The 22,866-nt window shown below is 49.7% G+C and overlaps 1 protein-coding gene across 1 annotated transcript in view; it reads left to right on the top strand.

Moving 5' to 3' along the window:
- Positions 1 to 21,433, top strand: part of LOC126536276 (uncharacterized) — a 313,085-nt gene extending 291,652 nt beyond the window's left edge. The window contains exons 5-8 of the mRNA XM_055073899.2: positions 2,648 to 3,125; positions 4,129 to 4,358; positions 13,802 to 14,141; positions 14,717 to 21,433. Of these exons, the coding sequence (XP_054929874.2) occupies positions 2,811 to 3,125; positions 4,129 to 4,358; positions 13,802 to 14,141; positions 14,717 to 15,358 (1,527 nt within the window). The 5' untranslated portion in view covers positions 2,648 to 2,810 and the 3' untranslated portion in view covers positions 15,359 to 21,433. The remainder of the gene's footprint in view (positions 1 to 2,647; positions 3,126 to 4,128; positions 4,359 to 13,801; positions 14,142 to 14,716) is intronic.
- The last annotated feature ends 1,433 nt before the right edge of the window (positions 21,434 to 22,866 follow it).

The following is a 22,866-nucleotide window of genomic DNA, read 5'->3' on the forward strand; positions in this document are numbered from 1 at the left end:
GTGTGTGTGTGTGTGTGTGTGTGTGTGAGGGAGGGAGGGAGGGGTGTGGCAATGCCGACCATCCAGGGAAAATGGACCGGCCTGCGCCGTCGACGACAGCAGAACCTGCGGCACGCAGACCGTGTTACACGTGTCCGTGCCGCCCGCCGTTTCATGTACGATACACGCCCCGTCCTGATGTGTACCTATACTGTGCCACACACTCCGTGTGCCCGGCACTCCGAGAGCGCGCTGGGTGTCGTCCAACCATTGTGTAGCGGCGCACTGTGCAGTTGCCCGGTTGTTCTGCTTCGTATTTTGGTTTGCTTTGTCTTCTTCTTTCTCGCGCCGCCATTTCTCCTCGTCTTCCTTTTTTCTTCTTTTTTTTCGTTGTCCCCGTAGCAGCCTCTCAACGCGTCGTATCGGATCGCCGTCGCCAGATATTTCCCGTGTCAATATTTGATCCCGAAACAAGGTTACGTCCTGTTGTCTGACGCGCACGCGTTATACGACGGCGGCACAGCTGCCAGAAAGAAGAAGCAAAAGACAGAAAAAAAAAAAAAAAGAATAGAGACACCGGAGTACGCTACCACCCGGAGTCTCAGATTCGAGACAAAAGGCGCCACTATAGGGAGGAATGCGAGAGGTGGACAAAGAGAGGACGTGGAAAGGAAATACGGTGACAAAATAAAGCAGCGGAAAATGCGGGGGAGGAGGGGCCGGGGGAGGGGGGAGGGGCGTGCCTGCGAGTGTGGAGTCAATAGTCACGCGCCTAAGTACAGAAACGGCACCGCGGGAACACTTCCGACCGGAAATCCACGGATGGCCTGGATTCGATCGTGTCATGGGGCACGCAGTAATTAAACAGACGCCTCTTAGCAGTTCGCTCCAAGAAATGAACGCGCTCGGTGGCTGTCACGTCTCGTCTTCTGACTTTGGCTGCGTTGCATTTCTCGACACTCTTTATTTTGTTTTGTTTTGAGAAAGACATGTTTGTTGTTTAGTACGAATGACTTAAGCCAGAAGCCCGAATCTGGTGCTCTCTTCGTTTCTTCCTTTCTTACTTTTAATCTCTTTTTCTTTTCTTTTTTTCACGTAATGAGGAAGGTGAGGCCCGCCGCTTCTCGCGAATAAAAACTCCCCAGTGCAGTCGACACATTCAGCGAAAAACCGTTTTTAATTTGCCCAGGGTGATTAATTCCAAAGAAACGCTCGTAGGAAAGTGTGGCCCCGTACATAATGTAGCCGGCCTTGGCTGGTTCATTGCATTCTTTCATTCTTGTTTCTTTCTTCTTTTCTTTCGCATGAGACTGTGATTAAAACTGACGACAACACTGGTAAATAACTTTTGAATTAAAGGACAGGATTCAATTCTTTTTTCGCACGAAAAAGAAAGTAAAGGATGCTAGAGTAGGAACAAAATATAAACCAAAAATAAACCCATGCAGAACATGGATGCTCGAACATTCACCTAGTACCCAAGGTCTATAAAAACGTTTAATATGGTTAAGTACACGACTAGTAGTCGAGAAAGCTTCTTGTTAACTAATTTGCGGCGTAATCGTAACACCGAATCTTAGTTTAGTTTAGCTACAATGTCAGAGTGCACCTAATTTTTTTTGTTATACGCTCCGAGTGCAGTCACCAGACCCCCCCCCCCCTCCCTCCCCCGGTTTGTGCTGTCTCTGTTTACGCTGTCTTCCCCGAGATGAAGTTACACCGACTCGCCGAAATGTCGATTCTGTTAGTTTCGTTTAGTTATCTAACCAGTGTTTTTTTTTTTCTTTTTGCATTATCTTAAGCAACACCAGCTGGCCGGCGTGACATTCTTGACCCGAACTGCGCCCCGCAATATCACTTGTAAGATTCGTGTACGATACAGGTATCAATTAGTCTGTAAATGACTTATGTGTTAGTGCACATAGCGAGTGTCGATGTGTTAATGTCTGTACATGTGTAGTTTGTTTTTTGTTTCTATGGCAGTCCCTTTATTTCATCTCTCATCATCGCGCGTGGAGTAGCATGCCAGACCGGGTCGCCATGAGCGAACCTCTCCAGTCCAGATATCATTATGATCTCTCTCTCTCTTTCTCTCTCTCTCTCCCAGCCATGGTCGCTCAGTGGCTATGCAGTTGCGCTGCTCAGCTCGATGTCACCGGTTCGATTCCAGTCGCGGCGGCGGCGTTCTGATGAGGGCGGAATGCAACAACGTTCGTGTACCGTGCTTCGGATGCACACAAAGAACCTCAAGGGGTCAAAATTAATCCGTAGTCGCTCACTACGGCCAGCTTCATAATCAAATAGTGGTTATGGCGCATAAAACCCTCAACACTACTGTACCCGTAGTTACACACAGAGAAAAGAACAATAATTCTTATTCTAAAGCTATTGCTAACAGCAGTCAATCGTAATGTTGGGCACACTGCTAGCGAAGGTGGCCGGCCAATGGCCAACACCGTTTGTGGACGAAAAGCTTTGTTAATTCGGCCCCCCGAAGGGCTGCGTGCTCCGTTCAGTTGATAATCGGCGATCGTGTTGTCCACTTCTCTTGTGTCCTGTCTGCACGCCTCACATTTTTGCATAATCAATCCGGAACTCATTCATGCCCTTTCTTCTCTCTATAACATCGACGCTAAATTGGCCACTTCTATCTGTTTGCTGCGCGCAGGCGAGGCCTCGGCATCGGCATTGGTGGCGGCAGCTTCCGCGGCTTCCTGCTGCGGCGGCGGCGATCGGCCAAGGAAGGCGAAGCGGCGGCGGCGGCCGGTCCCGGCGGTGCGCTGGCTTCCTCGCGCCACCACGCGCAGCAGCCGCCCGTAAGATGCGCCACCATGAGCAGCATCGGCAGCGTGGGCCGCAGCGGCGGCCCGCTGGCCAACGGCGTGCCCTCCGCCACCGTGGGCAACGGAGGCGTCAAGAAGGACAACTCCGCGCCGGCCGTGGCCGCAGCGGCCGCCAACGGCGGCACGGCCAACGGGCCCCTGCTCGAGACCACCACGGTCAAGAAGGGCCTGCTGTGGCAGCAGTGGGACAAGTTTTTCAGTCGCTGGAAGGAGCGCTACTTTGTGCTCACCAAGGACTACTTGGCGTGCTTTAAGAAGGAATCCAAGGTCGGAACCTCCGAGATGGGAGGATTCCTTTACAAGGCGAGTCTCGAACCCTTCTTCCCGCCTCTCTCCTTTGTATTGCCGTTCGCGTCCGTTACACCGACACAATGTGCGGACCATGAATCAAATTAACATCTTCAACCCTTTTATAGGTTGCAGAAAAACCACTACATGTCTTTCAGTAGAACGAGATCATCATAAACAATAAACTCACTCAGATGGTTCAGGCAGTGTGCGGTACAGCTGCGTCACACATGCGGCACGCTTTCTGTAATATCCTCCCGAACTCTGCGCGCGTGCCGTACTGGCACCCGTGTTTTCCTCTAGCTGTGTTGGCACAGAATCATTATTAGATCGTATACGGCACTCGGCCTGCGTTCTCGATAGGCAGGGATCGATAGGAGACCCTTTATTCGATTGTAGGCCGTATGCGACGTCCCGGTGGAATATCGAGTCCCAGCAGTCTATAAAAACGCCTTTGAGTCTTTCAGGATTTCCTTCTATGCAGCAGGCAATTTGTCGCCCGCGGTACAAATATTCCTCTCCTTGGAGTTCGGTTTCGATGGGAAGAGTGCTGGTGTCTCTTTGTCTCCCCTTCCACTCCCTTTCTCTCTTCATCCCCCTTAACCCTTCCTCCGTGCAGGGTAGCCAACCGAAACTAATTTTTTTTTACAATACGCCTTTATTTCCATAAATATACAATTTATGGGGGATTTAAGGAAAAAGTTGCTCGCAGCAACTTTACTTCTGGTTTAGATCTGAGGTTAAAGCGCTGTGGTATTTGTTTCCTCGTGTCCTTGTTTTATTCGCGCTGTTTAACCTCAGTTCTGAATATGAACCAACTAGCCCTCATCAAGATCCTACTAATACCTCTGGTTAACCTCCCTGCCTTTCTGTGCATGCTTTTCTTTCTTTCTCTCTCTCTCTCTCTCTCTCTCTGGTGTCTTGATCTTCCGATCGCGGCCGTGCTCGGAAGACGAGGCTATATGTCTGTCTGTGTGTCCGCGTTGTGAGTGTATATGTGTGGGTCGCGCTGGCGCAGGTGAACTTGGCAGACGTGGAGGGGCTGCAGTGGGCCGACAAAAAGCGGACGGGAGTTATCGCCCTTCGGGTGGGCACCGAGGGCCAGCTCCTGCTCTGGACCAACTGCGGCCTGGACGACTGGATGTTCGCCCTTAGAGACGCCATCGGTCGGAGCAAGGGGCGCAGAGAGGCCCTCCGCAAGGCGCACACGCTCGGCCCGCAGTTCTACGACGCGGGACTCACCAAGAGGTCAGTGTGTGTGCGCCGCTCGCCGGCCACACGTCGTCGCGCGCGTGCCAGTGTGAGAGAAAAGAAAGGAGGAACGCAGGGAGCCTAACTATGGCGCACGTGTGATTTGCTACCCTGCACCAGGAATGGTAATTAAGGGAGGAAAAGAACGAAGGGTGGGAGAGGAAGACCATGAGCCGCGAACGAGCGCATCAGGCTTCCGTATAGGCTGTCGCGCAGGTATACTGTCGAGTGGAGGGAACTGCAGCAGTGCTCGTACTATTATTGCTTTTCTGCGCGCGTGACGCATGTGGGCATTGCCCATGGTTTCTTTTTTTCTTGACTCTTCGAATAGAAGCTGTCGTTGCGGAGTGTTTCATGTAATGAAATAGTGGGGCTTAACATCCCAAAACTATGCACAGCGGGCCTTTCATTAACCTGAACCCAACGCACGGCAAAGGAGCACTCTTGTATTCCACCCCATAGGACTGAAGCCGCGAATCGGACCCGCGACCTCGTGCTCTGCAACGCAACGCCATAGCCATAGTGCGGGCGTGCGTGCGTTTTTTTTCCCACAAATTCTTACTTTTGCGCAAACATCTATATCTATAACAAGCATCAAATATTGAGCAACGGCTCTACGAAGCAATCTGAATTTATTTCCTCTGCGCGAGATTTCAGCTCGAGCCCAGGTTGCACCACAGCCTCGAAGATGCCTATCCATATTGCGACATCTTTCCTATGGCTCAAAAGTAAGAAAGCCGCGACAACTGTTGTCCCGAGAAGCAATATGCTTGATCCATGCCTCGGTGAATGCGAAATAGATTGTTCGTCGAGCTGGTGTACGTCGCGTGCTCTGCATTATATTGCGCCTAAAGTTTGTTTGTTTTTTCTTTTTTCTTAATATGCAATTCCGCACGCAGCCTGAGCCGCCATCTATACCGTCGCAGCGAGGGCTTTAGAAGGCTACGGATTGCCCCAGACGCCTAATCCACCCTGGCGCTCGGTCGATGACACAGGGTCAAGAAAATATATGCGCCCAAAGTGTTCTTCACCGCAACGCCGTCTTGGAATAACGTTGCAACATCGCGGCATGGTATGCCTTACAGGGCGGTTGCTGCTGCGAAAGGACCGGGATTGCATGGAGAGACGAACGAGCTCGAACGGTGGGCGGGAGGAAAAATGAAGTTTAAAAAAAGAGCGAAAACGCGTCGGAGCAGTTTGCCAACAAGTCTTGCGCAGTATGTCGCCATCGCGCCGCGACGTCTTTTGATCCTCCTGCCAAAACCGCGAACTTCCAAACTTCACATCGTTGCAACACCACGGCTTTGGAAAGAAAGAAATAAATAAAGAAAGAAAGTGAATGCATGTTAAGTTAGCGCTCAAGTTGCACCAAGAGCTCGACGCGCGCTGCGTTTGCATCGTTTGTTTTCGAGTTCAAAATGCGATCTGAGTTCAACCTCTCGTTCAAAAATTCAATGAAAGCTTCGAAAAATGCTCCAGGGATCATTGCACGATGTGTAATAATTTCGCTTCGACGAAAGATTGCTGAACGAGACGTGGCGCCTTGGCCAACGAGATTTATGACGTTCTCAAACCCGCGTCGAGTCGCGGCAAGAGCATTTTGACAGTGAACACGTGTGAAATACATTACTTATTTAGTTAAGAGACTGGATTATTTTTCACGCTTGACAGCCTAACTGCCTTTGCCATGCAATATTTATACACTATGAATACGAAAACTGCGTAGAGAAAGCGAAAAATCTTTTTGATACTGCAATTACTTGTAGACGCAAAATTTACACCCGCAGCCGGATGTGACAGATGAAAAAGAGGACGCGGACAGAAATTCAGCGAGCCAGAGGCTAAGGCCGGCGATATGACTTTGCTGCAATAATGCATGTGGCCGCGATCAACTGCAGCGACATCTACGTTTTAATGTACTGTTGCAGGCTAAGGAATAAAAAATAAAGGATGAACTAATTGCAAGTGAACTATAATACAATAAAGTCAAGCAAAATATGGAGCAGTTACCAAATACCCACAAAAGGACGTGCGATTGTTCATTTATGTGATGGTTATGGAACTTACAATACAACTTGTCACACTCGGTGGGATGGGGAAGAGCACTCGTATCTTCGGCATCATAGGCAACGTTCTACGCATGTCGTTTTATTTGCCAATATATCGCAGTGCTCTTCTTGGACTGTTTTCAGCGTGCAAAGCAAAACTTATATCTTGAAATTGCTTGGAAGCGCACCCTAAAGTGCCTAGATATTTTTTACTTATTGAGAAGATCTAGGGACTTTAGCGCATCCTAAACCGTATACCGCGGACGGTACTCTTTCGAAAGTAAGCTACGAGTCGAATAAGAAACAACTGGGAACGCTTCGTTAACCACGTGGTATACGTTGCTCACTGCTGGCTTAAACGTATACGCGTGTCTCGCAACTTGGCAGATGACAGGGCTTTTTGGCCGATGCGCAAATTTCCGAGGAGGAGCTGCCTAATGGGCTCGCGGGCCTCTACAGCAGTTAGTTGTTTTGGGCGTTGCGACATTCTAACCAATGTGGGCGGGCAGTAGTCTAGCGAAAACAAGAGCCTCCTTATATGATTAATCGCTTGCTTTGCTTGGTAGTACATTGTCCAGAGGAATACGCAGCGGTGCACTTGACGCAACTATCATTCCCATAGGCGCATGCTTGAGTCCTCTAGGGAGAAGTGCGTAAGTGAGTTTGTATGCATAGTACTCTCTCGATGTACCACGTCCGTTTTACGCTTTTTATACGTTTCAGGCTCGGGGATGCTTCATGCTTTTCAGTTTCGGCAGCGAAAAGTTCACCGAAACAGAAGTGCATGCTTGAATATGCATGCTGCCGAACACGTCTGACAAAGACTCCGCCAGTAAAAACAAGTAACACAAATATCATAATGTAATTTGCGCCTCGAATGTGCCCGACGGGAGCGCGAATATTGAGAGATAAGGTATCTAAAATGTGGCGCGATTTATCGATTATCTGTGTACCTGACAAGCAGTAACTTTGTCGTTGCTTGTCCTTACCCTCCAAGCGTGCTCGTCTGAAAGCAATGCACAAAGCTGGTAGTCGCATCGTTGGCCGCCGGCAGGTTCCGCTTTCCCGACACCTCCCAGGCAAGCCAAGCAACGTATGTGGTAGGAAAGAGAACACCAGGGTGATAAGGTTATCAGCTTCACTTATAGGCGCGTTGGGCGTGGTTTACTTGTCTGCACCGTTATAACTTACTCTTCTTTTGGTGTGATGTACACGCGTGTACAGCTGTTGCTGATGCGATTGTCGGTCTGCGCTAACGTGCTCATTCTCAAACGTCTGGCTCAGACGTCTGACATCTAACCACAAGCTCGATTCAGGGCCACAGAAGCCGCATCTTCACCATGAACCGAAACGCAGAAACACAGAGGAGTGCTTGCCTGCAATAAGAATTCCGAGGTACGGTGTAACGATTGCAGCTGCCATAAAGTAGCGCATAACCCTTCAATACGTATGCTGAACGTAACGTTCCACAGAGCTGCATCGGAGGTGATAAACATGATAAAATACCCTCACATACCGCAGTACGTTAGCCAATGTCCAGCGCACGCTCAATCCACGGCGCTTACAACTTGCACGCCGGCGGGCCTGTTGCGTGACGCGGCCACTCGTGTAAGTCAAACGTTACTTTGGTTTTGTTCCTTTGTACGCGATGACGTGCGTGCCAGGGTCCGTGCTTGCGCATCACCACGCCACCCTCGACTCGCCGCACGTCATAACCAGGTCATAACAGCCGCTTCCACACCCCTTTGTTCGACAGCCTCCCCCCCCCCCCCCCCCTGCGTGCCGTCCACCGCTCGAGCGGGGACTATAACGGAATGCGGTGCTATACACTGCAGCACTCCGCACGCCATGGATGTGCCAGCTCTGGCAAGCCGTATACAGTGGCGTGACACACGTGCTGCCTTCGTCCCGGAATGAATGGCGCGCGTTAGCGAGAAACTTTGGCTAACCGACCGACTGACCCACAGTTTAAACAAGGCAGGCCCACACCTGGTTTTCCTGTATTTCCAAGCACTAACCAACGCGCGAATGTATAGCAAGCCTTCGGCAGTAAACCTGCAGGTGCCAGCTCCCACACCCAGCGCACACAACCTATTTGGGCGCGCAGTGAAGGCGGGATAAAGGACACCGAGCGATGCCATAGGGGAGCGTAATGATCAGTTAGAGAAGGAGGTAGGCAAGGAAATGGCAGGGAACTCGTCAAAAATACACGCTTTTGTTTACTGTGCTACACCGGAGACGATAAATAAAGGAACATTACGCGAAGAAATAAGAGAAGCGGCCAGGTTAGAACTCCGCGCACACATGACGGTGCGCATTCAGTGCGGCTGTGAACGGTCTCTGGGACCCTTTGTCATGCACAAGAAGAGTGGTGCGCAGCAATTGGTAATGCCGCAGATGATGCAGTAGGAATGTTTTATGTATCGGTCTCCTGTGAATATCCCGCCATAGAATAACTATATCTGAACTGTTGCCTCGGCTGACACACGCTTCGCTCACTGAACAAGTTGGTTAAAAGAAGTCTACCGATGATCACAGCTCAGACCGCAAAACCCTCGTTGGCCGTTATAGCACCATGCAGCCGGCCAGAGTTAACTCTTCTTTCTTCGTTCATTCGTCTCTCTTACGACTGGTGCCCCGCCCACACCTAGACATTGTGGTCTCCTAATGCCTGTTATTGTTGCTTGTCTTCGTTTAAACGTAGAGGCGTTTTGAGCCAATAGGCCTCCTGCGACTTTTAGGCGAACAACCATGAGGGGACCAACGACTCCACTGCTGCGCGTTCAAGACTTCTTCCTCTTAAGTTTGCACACTCTGCTACGTCGATACCTCTCATAGAAACGTTCGTTTAATCGCTTCTCCTTCGCTCACATTATACACTGAGTAAGAAAACCGCCAGACGTGAGCTTATCATATTAAAAAAAAAATACTTCGAGCCACCACCTGAGGCCACCACAACAAAAACCGCCGGACCATTCTTCAATAAAGTTTCTTCTTCTTCTTCGCGTAGATGAAAGTTTGGCAGTTCTCTGAGATTTCGCTTTGGTTGTCGATGGGTCCCGCTCGTTTGCGATGACGTTCGCAGACTTTTCTCGAGCTCATCAAGATCGTATCAACACCCAGACTGCAGCGGCCAGCATCAATGCGGCGCTTATCAGACACGAAAAGGGGCCGTGGCGCGCGTTTCCACGTGTTACCCTTTTTGGTCTGAGCGGGCAACACGCGAGGGGAACAACACCGAATTTAGGCATGTCCCGGCTCGAGTCCTCGCGTGCCGCCATCGACGTTATACCCGTACCCTTAAGGTGTGCTCGGCGAAATTTTCTATAAAGGGCGTGGGAAGGTCCTTGCCGTGCGCACGCTGACGGGGCGGGGATGAGTTCTCGTGCGCAGCTGGCGGCTCTCCCGTGCCGGCTGCACGCACAGCTCGGGCGTCGCGTTGCGTGAAAGGCAGGGTGTGAACGTCCTCCGAGCGACCTCGCCGAGATTTAAATAAAGATCGTTGGCAGGCGCGCGCCCTTTCGCGTTGTCCGGAAGAGAATTTCGTGGAACCGCTGAGGAATGTGCGCGACCTATAAATAGTCGTTCTTGGTGAAGTACTCGGCCGGACTGAATCGGGTCAAAGTTTTGCTAGGGGGTTCGCGTGACGCGTTGGCGCGAGATGCCGTTGCAGGCTTGACGGGATTCAGTTAGCTTTCCTTCCTGTTTGTTGCTGCATATTCTTTGTTTTGTAGAACTGACAAAACGAACAACGTGACACGGCCTTCTTCTATGGACGAGTCTTCTTTCTTGTCTAGTTGATAATTTTGCGCTTACGTTAAGGGGGGCGGAGGGGGGAGGGGTTGCATTTATACTTCGTGCTTTTCGGCAAGTGCGGAGAGGACATTCCTTAGCATGACAACACACGCTCTGTATTTTCTCTTCTTAAGTCGGTTGGGTTCTTTAGTTGTGTTTCTTTGGAACAAACAAGAAATCTTTTAAGAAAATGAAATTGGAAATGACGTCGTCAGATTCTATGGGTTTGTGTACGTTTCCTATGCTACGTTCGTGCTTAGTGCATGATTCGCAGCATCGTGTCTACGACCATTTGCCAAGAGGAAGGTCTCAAAATTGAATCGTGCATTCTACATACGGTTCCCAGTCCGTACTCTCTTTTCCCGTCTAGACACATGCAGAACATTTATCTCCTTGCCCGTAATTTCTGTGATCGCCGCACATTGTTCGGGGCAGTTCCATAAAAGAAGGGGGGGGGGGGGGGGGGGAGGGCTGGGAAGAAAGCGTTTCTACAGCTTGTCGCAAGAACAGATGCATGTTGCTTACAAAAAATCCTTGCTCGCAATCAGAAGCGTCGTATAGGTATCAGAGAGGAAACGATGAAGATTTCGCCTGTTCATCCGCCTTTTTTTCTTTCAGACGATTTCGCCTCAAGGCGCTGAGGCGAAATTGATTTGATTTGAAAAGAATCAGATTTTTTATTCTCACTCGCGCTCGCTATTTCGCGTGTCCTGCAATACAGCCTCCTATTAAACATGTTAGTTCAGGAGTGCCGATATATTTCAGTGGTCTTCCAGTTGAAAAGAACAGAGAGAAAACAAAAGAAAGAGAGAACAAGAACATATCAGAATACTCGGAGACCGCGATCACTCACTTATACCCGGCTACACGCGCTGGCAAACGACGTTCCGCTGCTGAAAACGAGGTTGCTCGTTCGATTCCCGGCCACGGCAGCATCGTTCCTATGGGGGCTGGAATGGCTAAAACTAGCGGTGCGCTAAGATTCACAAATTTTGAAATACGAATCAAATTGTCTTTGCCATTCTGTTCGTATTCGCTTCGAGCACTCGCTATTCTAAACTGTCGAGTACTCGTTTCTTTCGGATATGTAGGGGATAATGACGCTCATGGAGTCGCAATAAAGGAGAGAGAGCGAGCAATGGAAGTGGGGAGTGTTATTCCGAATGACTCGGCTGCACAGGAGCTGCGATTGCTGGACAGGGGGCACCAGTTTCTGAGCGTACGCAAGGGAAAGAGAGCTTCTGCTCAATAACTTTCAGTCAATCATTTACAATCCTTCACTCTTAGGCTGCCTACATACGGGTTTGTCGTCTCAATTTAGGCAAATCAGTTTATTATTTGACCTTTCTCCCGATATTTTCATCCTTATAATACAACGCGCGGTGTTGTAGTATCTTGCTTCTATCGTTAAACGAACTCGACACTCTATATACGTGCATCTGGCGACGCGCTGTTCTTCGTTTTCTTTTTTTTTTCATTAATGTCATCGTCATACTGAGCAAGATAAGTGAAAACAGTTGTTTATCCTTTACAAGCTCCTCAGTTGGCCATACATTCATTTGCGAATGGCATTACATGCATTTATTTATTCCCAAAAGGAAAGCCATGTAAATAATGTCAATAGGCATCTTTTTTACCAAGGGCTTGGACGACCCGCAAGCTTTACATTTCACTCTGTTTAGAAAACATATTCAATATTATAGTCGATATTCGGAGGGCGTATTTCACAACTATTCGTATTCAATTCGATTAAGACATTTCACTGTTCGCACCAAGGTGGAGATGATGCCTTAAAAAAAAAACGAAACCGGTCGTCGCCATTTTGTTAGAGAAATGAATTAACGCTAGCATATGGCGGAGAATACGAAGCGTCTTTTTTTCTTACATCTAGCGAATTCAACACGGCCAATTCTGCATAGTTGCTTCTCGATATTTCTGTTTGTGTGACTTGTTTTAGCGTGAAACTTGAACGTCTTGGCAACATCTATGGGATATTATGATATCACTACTCAGCCTATGCCAATATATTAGCCCGAAACAATATATTTCTTTTTTTCTTTTATTTCTCCAATTAGCCTAGAATGTACATTAAAAGATCAAGAACATTTGAAATGTGACCGGCTTCCAGCTAGTTTCGCATGCTTTCAAGGGTGAAGTCCCCTTGAAATGCTTACCCAACGAGGAAACCTGTCCGTCACGTAAGACGAATCGCTATAAAATATAATGTATAAAAGAACAGTTTCTATCAAGGCGTTGTTGAAATATTTGGGATGACGGAATAAAAGCCATCTCTAGAACCACATGTAGAGCCGGCTTGGTACATTGCAGATATCAAGAAAATTCCGATTTGCGAAAATTTAATGCCAAACACGCTACATTCCCGATACGTTTCAGTGATCGCGGAATGCGCCTTCCGTTGGGGCATTCCTTCACCGACCGAAACGCCACCGATCTATGAGGGCTCATGCGCTTTACGTCGTGCAACACAGACAGATAAGCAGCCAATGGTTTGATAAGGATGATAAAGAATGATAGGGGGTTATATGGGTCTCAGCGTGGTTGATGAGGGTTCAACATGGATGGATAAAGTGCTAAAGAGCGATAAAGGCTTATAATGGTCGGATCAATTCTGATGTTAAGCGCTGGTAACGGTTTCTAAAGGTTGGACCAAGTTCGATTAGGACAGATAAGGCTTCATAATGATCGGATTGTGTCTGATAAGGTGGATAACCGATAAGGGTGGATAAGGGTCGTTTCTAGTCTGATAAGGTTGATAACAACTGCTAAGGGTCGATAAGCCTCATAAAGGTCACATAAAGTTGCATAACATATATATGACACCCGGCGGCATGGCAAGTGGCACAAAGCTGGACCACACTTAACTCCCAGAGGATTTTCTGCGTGTATATTTAACGCGACAGCGTTGAGGGCTCCGTGTCGCAAAAAATCCGGTGTCGGCGGCGGACGTCGTTTCGCGAAAAATCATTCCGAACCACAACCACACAGGCCCTCCGCGTGGCGCACAGGCGTTACAAAACTAATTGAATTAATAAAAGTAAAATACGTTAATAAAATTGTGAAGTACAACTTAAACACAACCTACAGTCATGATAGCGTCGAAATGTAATTTGAATATATCAGAAAACATCATTCCGTTACCTGGAACTCAAACACAAACCCCTTTTCCAGAGTTTCTGCCATCCATAGAGCGGTGCGGCCCGCTGGGTCCCTTACAACAACCCCATCCAGATGGCGCTCGCCTCCGCGCATCCGCAAGAAAGCTGCGGCTGCCGGGAAGCGTGACAAACAGTTGGGGAGCCTAAGCGTCCTCCAAAGTTTTTTTCTTTAAAGGTGTTTTCGATTCGAACACATTTAGCTAAAATGCCAAAGTACCGAGCTTTTGAATGCAAGTTAATAATCCCCGAGCGTTCAAAATTAATACCGAGCCGTCCTCTCTACAAGATGTTTCTGACTGCACCCTGTGTTGCTTTAGTGCGCCACAATCAATCAGTTAACCAGCCAATGTCCACACTTTGCCGACACAGTGTTGTCTATACCGGACCGCGTCCCTCTCGCATCCCTCTGGGCGCTGTGCAGGCAGGCGTTGCTGCTGCAGCACACGCTGACCTCGTCGGAGGCGCAGTCCCCATCGTCGTCGGTGCGCACGTCCACCTCGTGCGAGCTGCGGTCCCTGGGCGAGCGCACCCCTACGCCCAGCCTGACGCGCCGGGCGCAGAGGATGTCGGTGGCCACCGAGGCCAGCGACAGCGGCTGCAGCATGGCGCAGCCGCCGGGCTCCGCCAGCGTGGACTACGACACGCGCTCGGTGCCCTGGTCGGCCCCGCTCGGACCACGGCCCACGGGCTCCTACAGCTCGCTCATCTCGCTCGGCCAGCGCTCCCTGGGAGCGCACCGGCCGTCGCCTCGGTCCCTGCAGGTACGTTAGCTGAACCGCGTCTTGGTGGCTCTTGCTCAGGTACGAGCAAGATCACTTTCGCAAGGTCAGTTTAGCGGGCTTTGCCCGGAGTAAAGGTTTACTTGACCTCGTGAGTAGTGCGTTATCGTCGCTTGTCACAGGGATAAGGGAGTCTTGAAGTGATAAGCAGCGGTCGAACAAGGGAAGCCTCAACGTAGAACCAATGTTTCGACAAGTGTCCATGACGAAGATCAGTCCTCTTGTCGGAGCTTTGCCTCCATGCTGCGGCTTCCCTCGTTCATCCACTGTTGGTCGACTCATACCAAAACAGCCCGTCGAAAAGCGTTTTCAGGACCAGATATATACAGCTGCCTTCATCACGAAAAGCACGTGCTTGAGTAGTGAGGACAGTGTAGAGGTCCAAGTGACAAGCGATCACACTGGTCCCCGTATTAGCCTAATTATTCGTAACCCATTAATGAAATATAGTTCCAGAAAGATTGGAAATGTTCACTCAAGAGGCGTGCGTGGGTGTCGTGTCCGATAAGGTTGACTGCGCTTCTCGGTTTTCTCTTTTTCTTCTGTTCTTCGCACAGGTGTCCCCGGCCCTGGCGCAGCGTTCCCTATACGCGCAGCACGTGCTCAACTCGCCCGAAGTGGCCAACGGCCGCAACGGCGGGGTCCGGTGCGGCGGCGTGGGCGGGGCCACGGCCTCCGCGACGCTGGAGTTCGCCTACATCCGTCCCGACTCGCCGGTCACCCTGACGGGGCCCCGGCGCAGCACGCTCGACAGCGGCCACTGCCAGCGATCCCAGTCGTCCTGCTTCGGCGGCGCCAGCCCGTTCCTGCAGCTGGGTGAGCCGCAGCAGCAGCAGCAGTATCACAAGCTCCTCCAGCAGCAGCAGCAGCGGCACCACCGAAACCACAAGCACCATCAGAACCACCACCCCGCCGCTCCTCCGTTCGCCCTACACGACCTGCGGGCCGCGCTGCCGGGCCAGGACGACGAACCGCGGCCGTCGTCCATCTACGGCCAGCCCTCTCTGACGGTGGTGGGCGACCGCGCCGCGTACTCGGTGCAGCCGCCCGACGTGGTGCCCAACAACCACGCGCCGCGGCCGTCGGCCTCCAAGCTCATGAAGCGGGCCGTCAGGGCGTACACGCACTCCAAGTCGGACTCGTCGTTCGTGCTCAAGCAGAGCCCGTCGCAGCTGCAGGGACACTTGGCCGTGACCTGATACGACGGCGCGCGCCCCTCGAACCATGTCCCCCGACGTGCTCCATCTTCCGCGCTCCTGGTCGGCAGCCGCCATCATCGCCTTCTCCTGTCCGACCGTTCGGCGACCACGCTGAGCTCGAAGCCGCCAAAGGACGACGACGGAGCTCGCCCTTTTTAAAGTCTCGAGCGGCTCGGCGTGTTGGGTCGGGTTTCGCGGCGTGGAGCGCCGTGGTGGCGACGCTGAGCTGGTGCGACGCCTATGTTGGCGACGGCGCCAACCGCACGGCGAGTGATGGGTGACCAGTTCTATGCGGCACGTGTCTCCGAGACGCCCCCGTCGGTTCTGCCTCGCTTTGTCTTTCTCTCGGTTCCCTTCTGTACACGCCGATCATCCGTGACGAACTTTTTTGCCTTAATGTTGCGCCGGTTTTGACTATTAGTTGCCACAGTGCGCCTGGAGGAACTCTCGCCCTAAAAAAACTTGGTACGGTGGTTATGATGAGTACGAATTGTGTTTTGTATTTGGCAGTCCAGCTGCCATCCGCCAGTTTTGCAAGTGTGTTTTTCCTTGATCGCCGCTTGATGACTCACGAGAGTCGCAAGAAGTGTACAAGCAAATTAACTTACTGAAACCTGAACCTGGACGCCGCTGTGCGGTGCAATCATATATAACGACATGTTTCTATCGGCCCACATTTCTTCTCAGCCCGTTATTCTGCCTATATTTTTTTTCTCTAGCGAATTGAAATTCGTGAACTGACCTTACATGAGAGTCCTTGTGATAAGAACTCCAGGCATCAAGATGCCCCTCGCAAAATAAACTCTCTTTTTGCGCACCTTCGAAGGTTACGTTTCGCGAAATAGCGAGCTAAGACGCTGGACGACGCGGTGTAAGACATAAACCCCATGCAGCAGCAAACGAGTCAGCAGCGAAACGCAAGTAGGTTGAACGGAGTCGGGTAGACGAGGTGAATTTGCGTGATGATGCCGTTGTCTTTGTGCGAGCCGTTTAGTCCTCTACCTTAGCCTCTTCTGGGGTTTCTTTACTGTCTTGCGTACGCATTTTTGTGGTGTTAGCGTGATTTTCAGTGAGTTAACGACGGGTTCGGTCAAAGGACGCTGTGAATACTTGGAGATAAGAGAGTGGTCCCCGTCTTGGCGCCTTTGGTCAAGCAGCCGCTGCCGTATATGCATGTCCTGCCCTCGCTTTCGATCGCCGCAAGCGCGTTCGCTCTCTGCGGGCCTCTCAGAGCAGTTCGATTGTTATCCTAGACGAATCTCATCGAGCGCATGAGACGAAAACACGTAGCTGCTTCTCTGCATCTTTATCTTTATTTTTTTCTCGGCGGTCGCGAGTGTACGCGAACGAAATGCACAACCCAAGGAAAAGCGTGTACCGAAGAAAGAAAAAAGAAAGAAATCGAGAACAACTAAGCGCGTGGTTTTGGGCGTCTGCATGCCCTTGCGTATATTGCGCGGAGTGCGCGACATCGTTCGGTGTCGGTTCCAAGCGGCGCGCGCCCAGTGTTGATAGAATCCCAGTCGAAGAAGGCTTAATGGAATGACTCTCGAAGCGGCTTGCACCGTCGCTTTCCGCAGTTATTTTCGTTGCACCCCGGCCCACTCCCGCATTCGCCGCAGTTCCCGCGACCTTCTCAATCGTATATACTACGCCGTCACTATACCCTGTATAGTAGGCCCCACTGTAATTCACACGCCCGTTCCCGTCTCGTTTTTCAACCTTTCCTGTAGAAGTCAACCACCACCAACCTGTGCGAGTCCACTGTGATATATATTTTCTATTGTACGCGTGTGCGTGTGTGCGTTCCGTGCGTGTAACTCGTCTGTGAGAGCCGGCTGTAAAACAGAGCGTCGTGCGAAGTTCTACTCGTATACGCATTTGCCTTTCTTTTATTTTTTTCTGACAACATTATCCAGTTAAAATTTAACCGCCCGGTTAGGCGTCCATTGGACGGTCACCGCTGTCAGACAGTACACACACGATCACACACACACACAAGCGCTTGCCAGAAGTGTACACGACAAGGTGTGGAGTGACGAAGCACGACACTGCGCGTAGACTTGACTGCCACATTCGAATCTTGTTGAGATATATGTGTGTATCTCTCTCGCGGTGTGTACTCCAGAACAAGTGTGAATGTACAAAGTATAGTAGGTGCGGGGGCACCTTGTGTACCGTTTAGTCACGACGCCGTTCAATTAGCGAGGCGCAGCAGCACTTAATTAGGTGCACTGCACGTCATGCGGCCAACGCGATCGAATCTCCGTTCCGTGCGGTATAGGCACATCTAAATCTACAACCACTGCGCGCGCTCCGTCTTAGCGGCTACGTACAGAAACAGAGCTGTCACGCCCGAGCAGTTCAAAGGTCGTTCGAGTTGCAGACGCGGCAAAGGTCACCTGCGACTCCTGTCATCTGTGTACACACTGCATTTGGAAGATGATGGTTAGCTAAGCGAAGCTAAAAGCTGTTTACCAACTTAACAACGACAAAAATTAGGCTGGCTAAATATCTCGAGTATGCTCTTTCAAACTGTTTTCACGGAGTTGCTGAGACGGAGCGCAAACTATATACAGAGCGTCGGCCTTCATTCCGTGTCCTTCCAAGAGGCTTGCACTGTTGCCCGCTATAGCTTCTACGGACAGTCCTTTGAATGGCCGTAGGTAGTCGTCTGTGCGTCAACGACTATAGCGAGGTGCAGTCATTTGGCGAAAGTCTGGTGCGCACGGACAGCACATGGTAGTGCAGCCCGTTTCTCACTGCCAAGACCTGAAAGGTGCACCTGCGAACAGGCAGATGGTGTCGGCGTGTACTGTAACTTTTTCTAAGCTCGACTGCCAGCAATGCTTTCTTTTCCCCTGGGAGCCTCCAAAGCTCGGAGTGTCGTTGAACATAATATTCCCTAGCAAGAGCATCGCGTTTCTGGCGCGTCTATTGCGAGAAACTGCGGCCAAACGTCTTTTTGGTTGTCAGTTCTTTCCGAAAGCTTCTTCTTCTCCGTGGCTGTCATAGGCAACATCTTGATGTGAGCGAACGTGTGATAGGTTGTGAGTTGTCGCTGCAAAGGTGCGGAGTCCGTTCCGCCAGTGTGTATGTCGCGGCCTGCTCTTGTAACGTTATCGTGTCAGCGAGTTCGTTCTTCGTAGATGTCGGTAACGTGTGACGCTTGGTGAGGGGGGACATGATTTAACCGTGCTTGGAAATTTTTGTGCTCGTATGGCATTTCCCAGAGGATCCGATTCCTCGTTAGGTTCAAGGTCCTGTCGTCTCCTTCGGCAACTGTGTCACCATATACGGAAAATCGGAAAAGGTGTCACTACATCTTCAAGTGCATTAGCTTTTCGTAACGCTACCAATCTGATCAGTGCTTTATAAAAAAGACATTGAAAACAAGGAATAGGTTTACACAATTATTGCCTTCGCTAGCGCACTGCCTCAGTTGCGCAGTGCATGAACTGCTGATGGGAGCACAACCCTGGGCTTCTTGGCACAGTGTACTTGCCTACGTCTGGCTGTTCAAGTCACCCCAATAGTGCACAAAGTGCTGTGATTGCGAAGAGATGCAGATCTGAGAAAAGTGTGCTTCAGTCAATGGTCATCTTTTTGTCTGATGTGATGTGTTGGCAAAGCATTGCTCAATTCCATTCAGCGTGGGCGCGTTGTAAAACTATGGGCCCTTACATTTTCTTTTACGTGCATTTCTTTCAACGCTGAGTAACCTTTGATGCTCATCGCTTCGTGCATTCGCTACGGATTTCGTTACAAACGTATTGTTCCTGCGTAGGTACTATACGGTCAAATGAACTTTCTTTTTCTTCTCCGTTAGAACTGTTTAATCGCGGTGACCACTGGCCTCGCGCTCAAGACTGGTGCTTGCTGCGTACGCAGCAAGCACGTCGGTGATGATCAGTTTCTTCTAAACTTGACATCAAGTTCACCTTGTAAAAGTGGAATCTAACTTGTCCTTATAATAGCATACAATGTTTTTTTTTCACGGGCGCAACCGAAGCGATTGCACAAAGCAACCGGTTCTGGGTCTCCGCACTGTTTGAACACGGACATGTTCACTATTTGAGATTATGACGGTACCCGTCTGCCTTTTTCTGAGATATGAGTGCCAGCAAAAACTGCACAGCCTGTGTGCAAAGAGAGTCTATCGAATGCCAACGCATCTTTTTTTCCCCTTGAACGTTCAGTCTGAACATGTTTCAAGGCGAGACTATATATATGCTGACACCAAAAACGCATGCTATACCGACGAAAACTAACGCGGCAATAAATTACGCTTTCCCACACGAGTCCGTACATCGAATCGTATGATTCCTCCGTTATATCTCCCTATCTTTCCTTGCTCGGTTGATATTAGTGGCACGAACGAATTGCACGCCCTGCTGCTAATGACGAGATACAATTAAGAAAGTGGAGGATAAAAACTGTGAAAAGTTCGACATGTCTGCGAACGTGGTAAAAAGAGGTGTACACGTCTGGCTGATAAGCTTGTACCGCCAGGTTGGTAAGAGGCGCTGCCGTCACGTGTGGTCTTGGCGCGTGAGTGTAAGTACACTTATGCATTTGTCGAGTGGGGTGTCGCAAGACCCAGCACGGCTTGAAGAGAAATGCAATATACAAAGTACAATATGAATTCAGATATTTTGGCCACGCATATAAACGGCATAAATCTTATCGAAGAAATAAAAGACACCTAAGGAGTGCGAAGATTTACTGTTGAAGCAGCACCGTGACATCCGCCGCCAAGATTTATCTGTGGATGTGACAAAAACATGTATTTGCCTAATGAACGCGTACGTATTTAATAGCTCCCAAATTTGTGAAATCTACCTTAAGACATTATGTTACCCCCGTCGTCGACACGAAACGAAGAACCGAATGTGTTAGTTGTTGTTTTTCTGCTTTCTAATTGCCACTTGCGCTTAGCGGACGTTCTTCTTCGATTCATTCAGTTCTTTCTGTCTTGCCTCTTTCTTTTTTTTTTCTACTGATGTCTTCGCAGGAGGAGAAAACCGCGGAGGTCTGTAGTTCTAGTCATTCAACAGTGTGTGCTTGCGTGGGTGCGCTTGTGCCCGTGATGATTTTTTTTCCTTTTCCTCTAGTTCCTAAACAACCTCCGGGGATGTGCATCCAGCTGGTATAGTTTAACCGATCAAAGGATATAAGAAGGGATATTTGGAGACGCGAACCAGAAAAGAACTCTTTGTCTGTGAAAATATTTATAACCCGTGTCGAACGAATCTCCTCCACTGTTTCTTTCTCTCTCACTTTTCTATTTCTTTTGAGATAAAAAAAAAGACAGGTCAATTTGACGCACACGTGTTATTGCCTGCATTACTGTGATGATGATGCGCGTCTGGTAACATCATTGCTGGTAGCGACAACTTGCGGAGTTCTTTTCAACTACAGTATCCGAAAAGCCACGGATACACGATCGTATTGCCAGAATTTATTTGGCCGATAAACAGCTGAGTTAAGACTACGCTGCTACAGGAACTTTTGCTCTAGCACACACACACACACACACAAAAAGAAAAAAAAACGCAGTGGCACACTGGTTATAGCCGTTCTTCGCATCTTGGCTTAAGAACAGTTTCAGGAGACTACGAAGTTTGACTTGTTGGTTTCGTGGCCAAAGTCGAAAAACAGCGCAGATAGCAAAAAAAAAGAGGCGGACAGCGCACACGCTCTGTTATCACATGTTAGTTGCGCTGTGGCTCCCCGTGCCATGTACGACTCCGTTTGACGGTAATAGGCTATTGGTAACGCGCGTGCGTCAAGTTGAAACACTTCACTGGCGTCTCTCCATCTTTTTCACTGTTATGACATTGATGTGTCACTGTTTGTTTCTCTCCTGGGTGGTGAGAGTGGAGCACACAGTGCCTCTCCACTAATCTGAGTCTCTCTGTTCTCTAATAACTGCGTGTCACTCTTACTCTCTTCAACTGGATATTTTTTTTTTCAGACTGAATTGTGCGCAGCCACATAGTATCTGTCTTTTCTTTACATTTTTTTCTTCGGATATATTTACAAGACCTCGAATAAAAACTTGTATACTGTGAACCAAGTTGCTTCTGCCTGGCTGAATTCATGACGCCGAGTGTCACATGTCCGATAACCAGACCACGCCGTTTACTTTTGAAAACGCCTTCTTAGCTGACTTCACACAGGGTTGGCGTATCTGGGATCTCATTATCTTGTAACCACTTTCAGTAAAAAAAACACGGTCGGTTAGGTGACTTGCAGATGTCGTATGAACATGCAAATTGTGTTAAGTGAACTGGAGTTGGCCAAGTAGCATGTTGCGTGGGCTGGATCACGTTTTGGCACGTCAGACGTTCGAACTTTTCCTCCACGGTTTGTCTCAGGGAAAATGTAATCCGCCGTGCACGTAAGAGCTTAGGACAATCTGAATCGTGCAGCTCGAGCTTGGCAGTCAGTCCCTTGTACCCGCTAATGTTGCCAATCAAGAACGGTATCGTGCTTGGTGAGTACAGTAGTCACACTTCTGTCGCAGTGGACGTGAACAATGCCTTTTAGTGGGATGCCAAGTGACTGGAACCAGCTGCGGCCGAGTGGATTACAACCTGGTGCCTCCATTACAACTAGCGGCAATGTCCGCAACGCAATGTTGCTTTTGGGGGAAGTGAGAGGGTGGTTGGGCCATGCGTTTCGGAACGTCTCTTCACTGAAGAGTGACTAGGCAGCTTCTGAAACAACCTGGAATTCGAGCGTTGCTCCTTTAACTTCTGGTCTTGGGTGGGCGTCACGACATTCAAGTCATGCAATTTCGTTTCTTGCTACGCTTCAGGCTGGTCCGCAGCACGCAGCTTGTGATATGGAGCGTGCGACTACTTAGAAGCGAGTTGCTTGCTTCGTTCTTTGCGCTTTTACTTCAAGCATGTTTTGTCAATGTGGCCTACTTTTTTGTAGTAGCGGTATCTGGATGTGCGGAATGGTCAGTTGTACTGGTTGTGCTGTTCGTCACAGCGGAAGCAGAGCCCGCTATGCCTTGGCTTTTATGTGCTGCTAATGGACCTTGACGTGCTTTGCTCGAAATGCGATGTCGAGAACCTCCTGGAAAGCGAGGTCCTTCTCAACAAGCAGTACCTCCTAGACGCTGGTGTCTTGTACGTCGCAGACAAGCCGATCATGCAGCATGATGTCAAGCGGTAGCATCGTTCCTGGTGATGGAGTTGAGCTTGACAATGCTTTGTATGATTGTAACTGTTGTGGCACCCGGTGTTGTATTGCTGAAACTACACTCGGTTGCGAGTTTATTTTGCGCTGCTACGCAAGTTGCAATGGACTTGCCTGGCACCTAGTACCAAAGCTGGAAGCAGCATCTGCTGTAGATCTCGAAGCGCTGTGCGTCTAGATGCTGGCGGTCGGAGGAAGGAGACGAGATCCGTAAAAGGGACGGTGCTCAAAGTTTTGGGTGCCATCTTCATTATGTCATAGCAAAGTGGCACGTTTTCGAACGTCCTCCTTGATGC

Source organism: Dermacentor andersoni, chromosome 4, assembly GCF_023375885.2.
Source record: "Dermacentor andersoni chromosome 4, qqDerAnde1_hic_scaffold, whole genome shotgun sequence".
Taxonomy (NCBI): Eukaryota; Metazoa; Arthropoda; class Arachnida; order Ixodida; family Ixodidae; genus Dermacentor; species Dermacentor andersoni.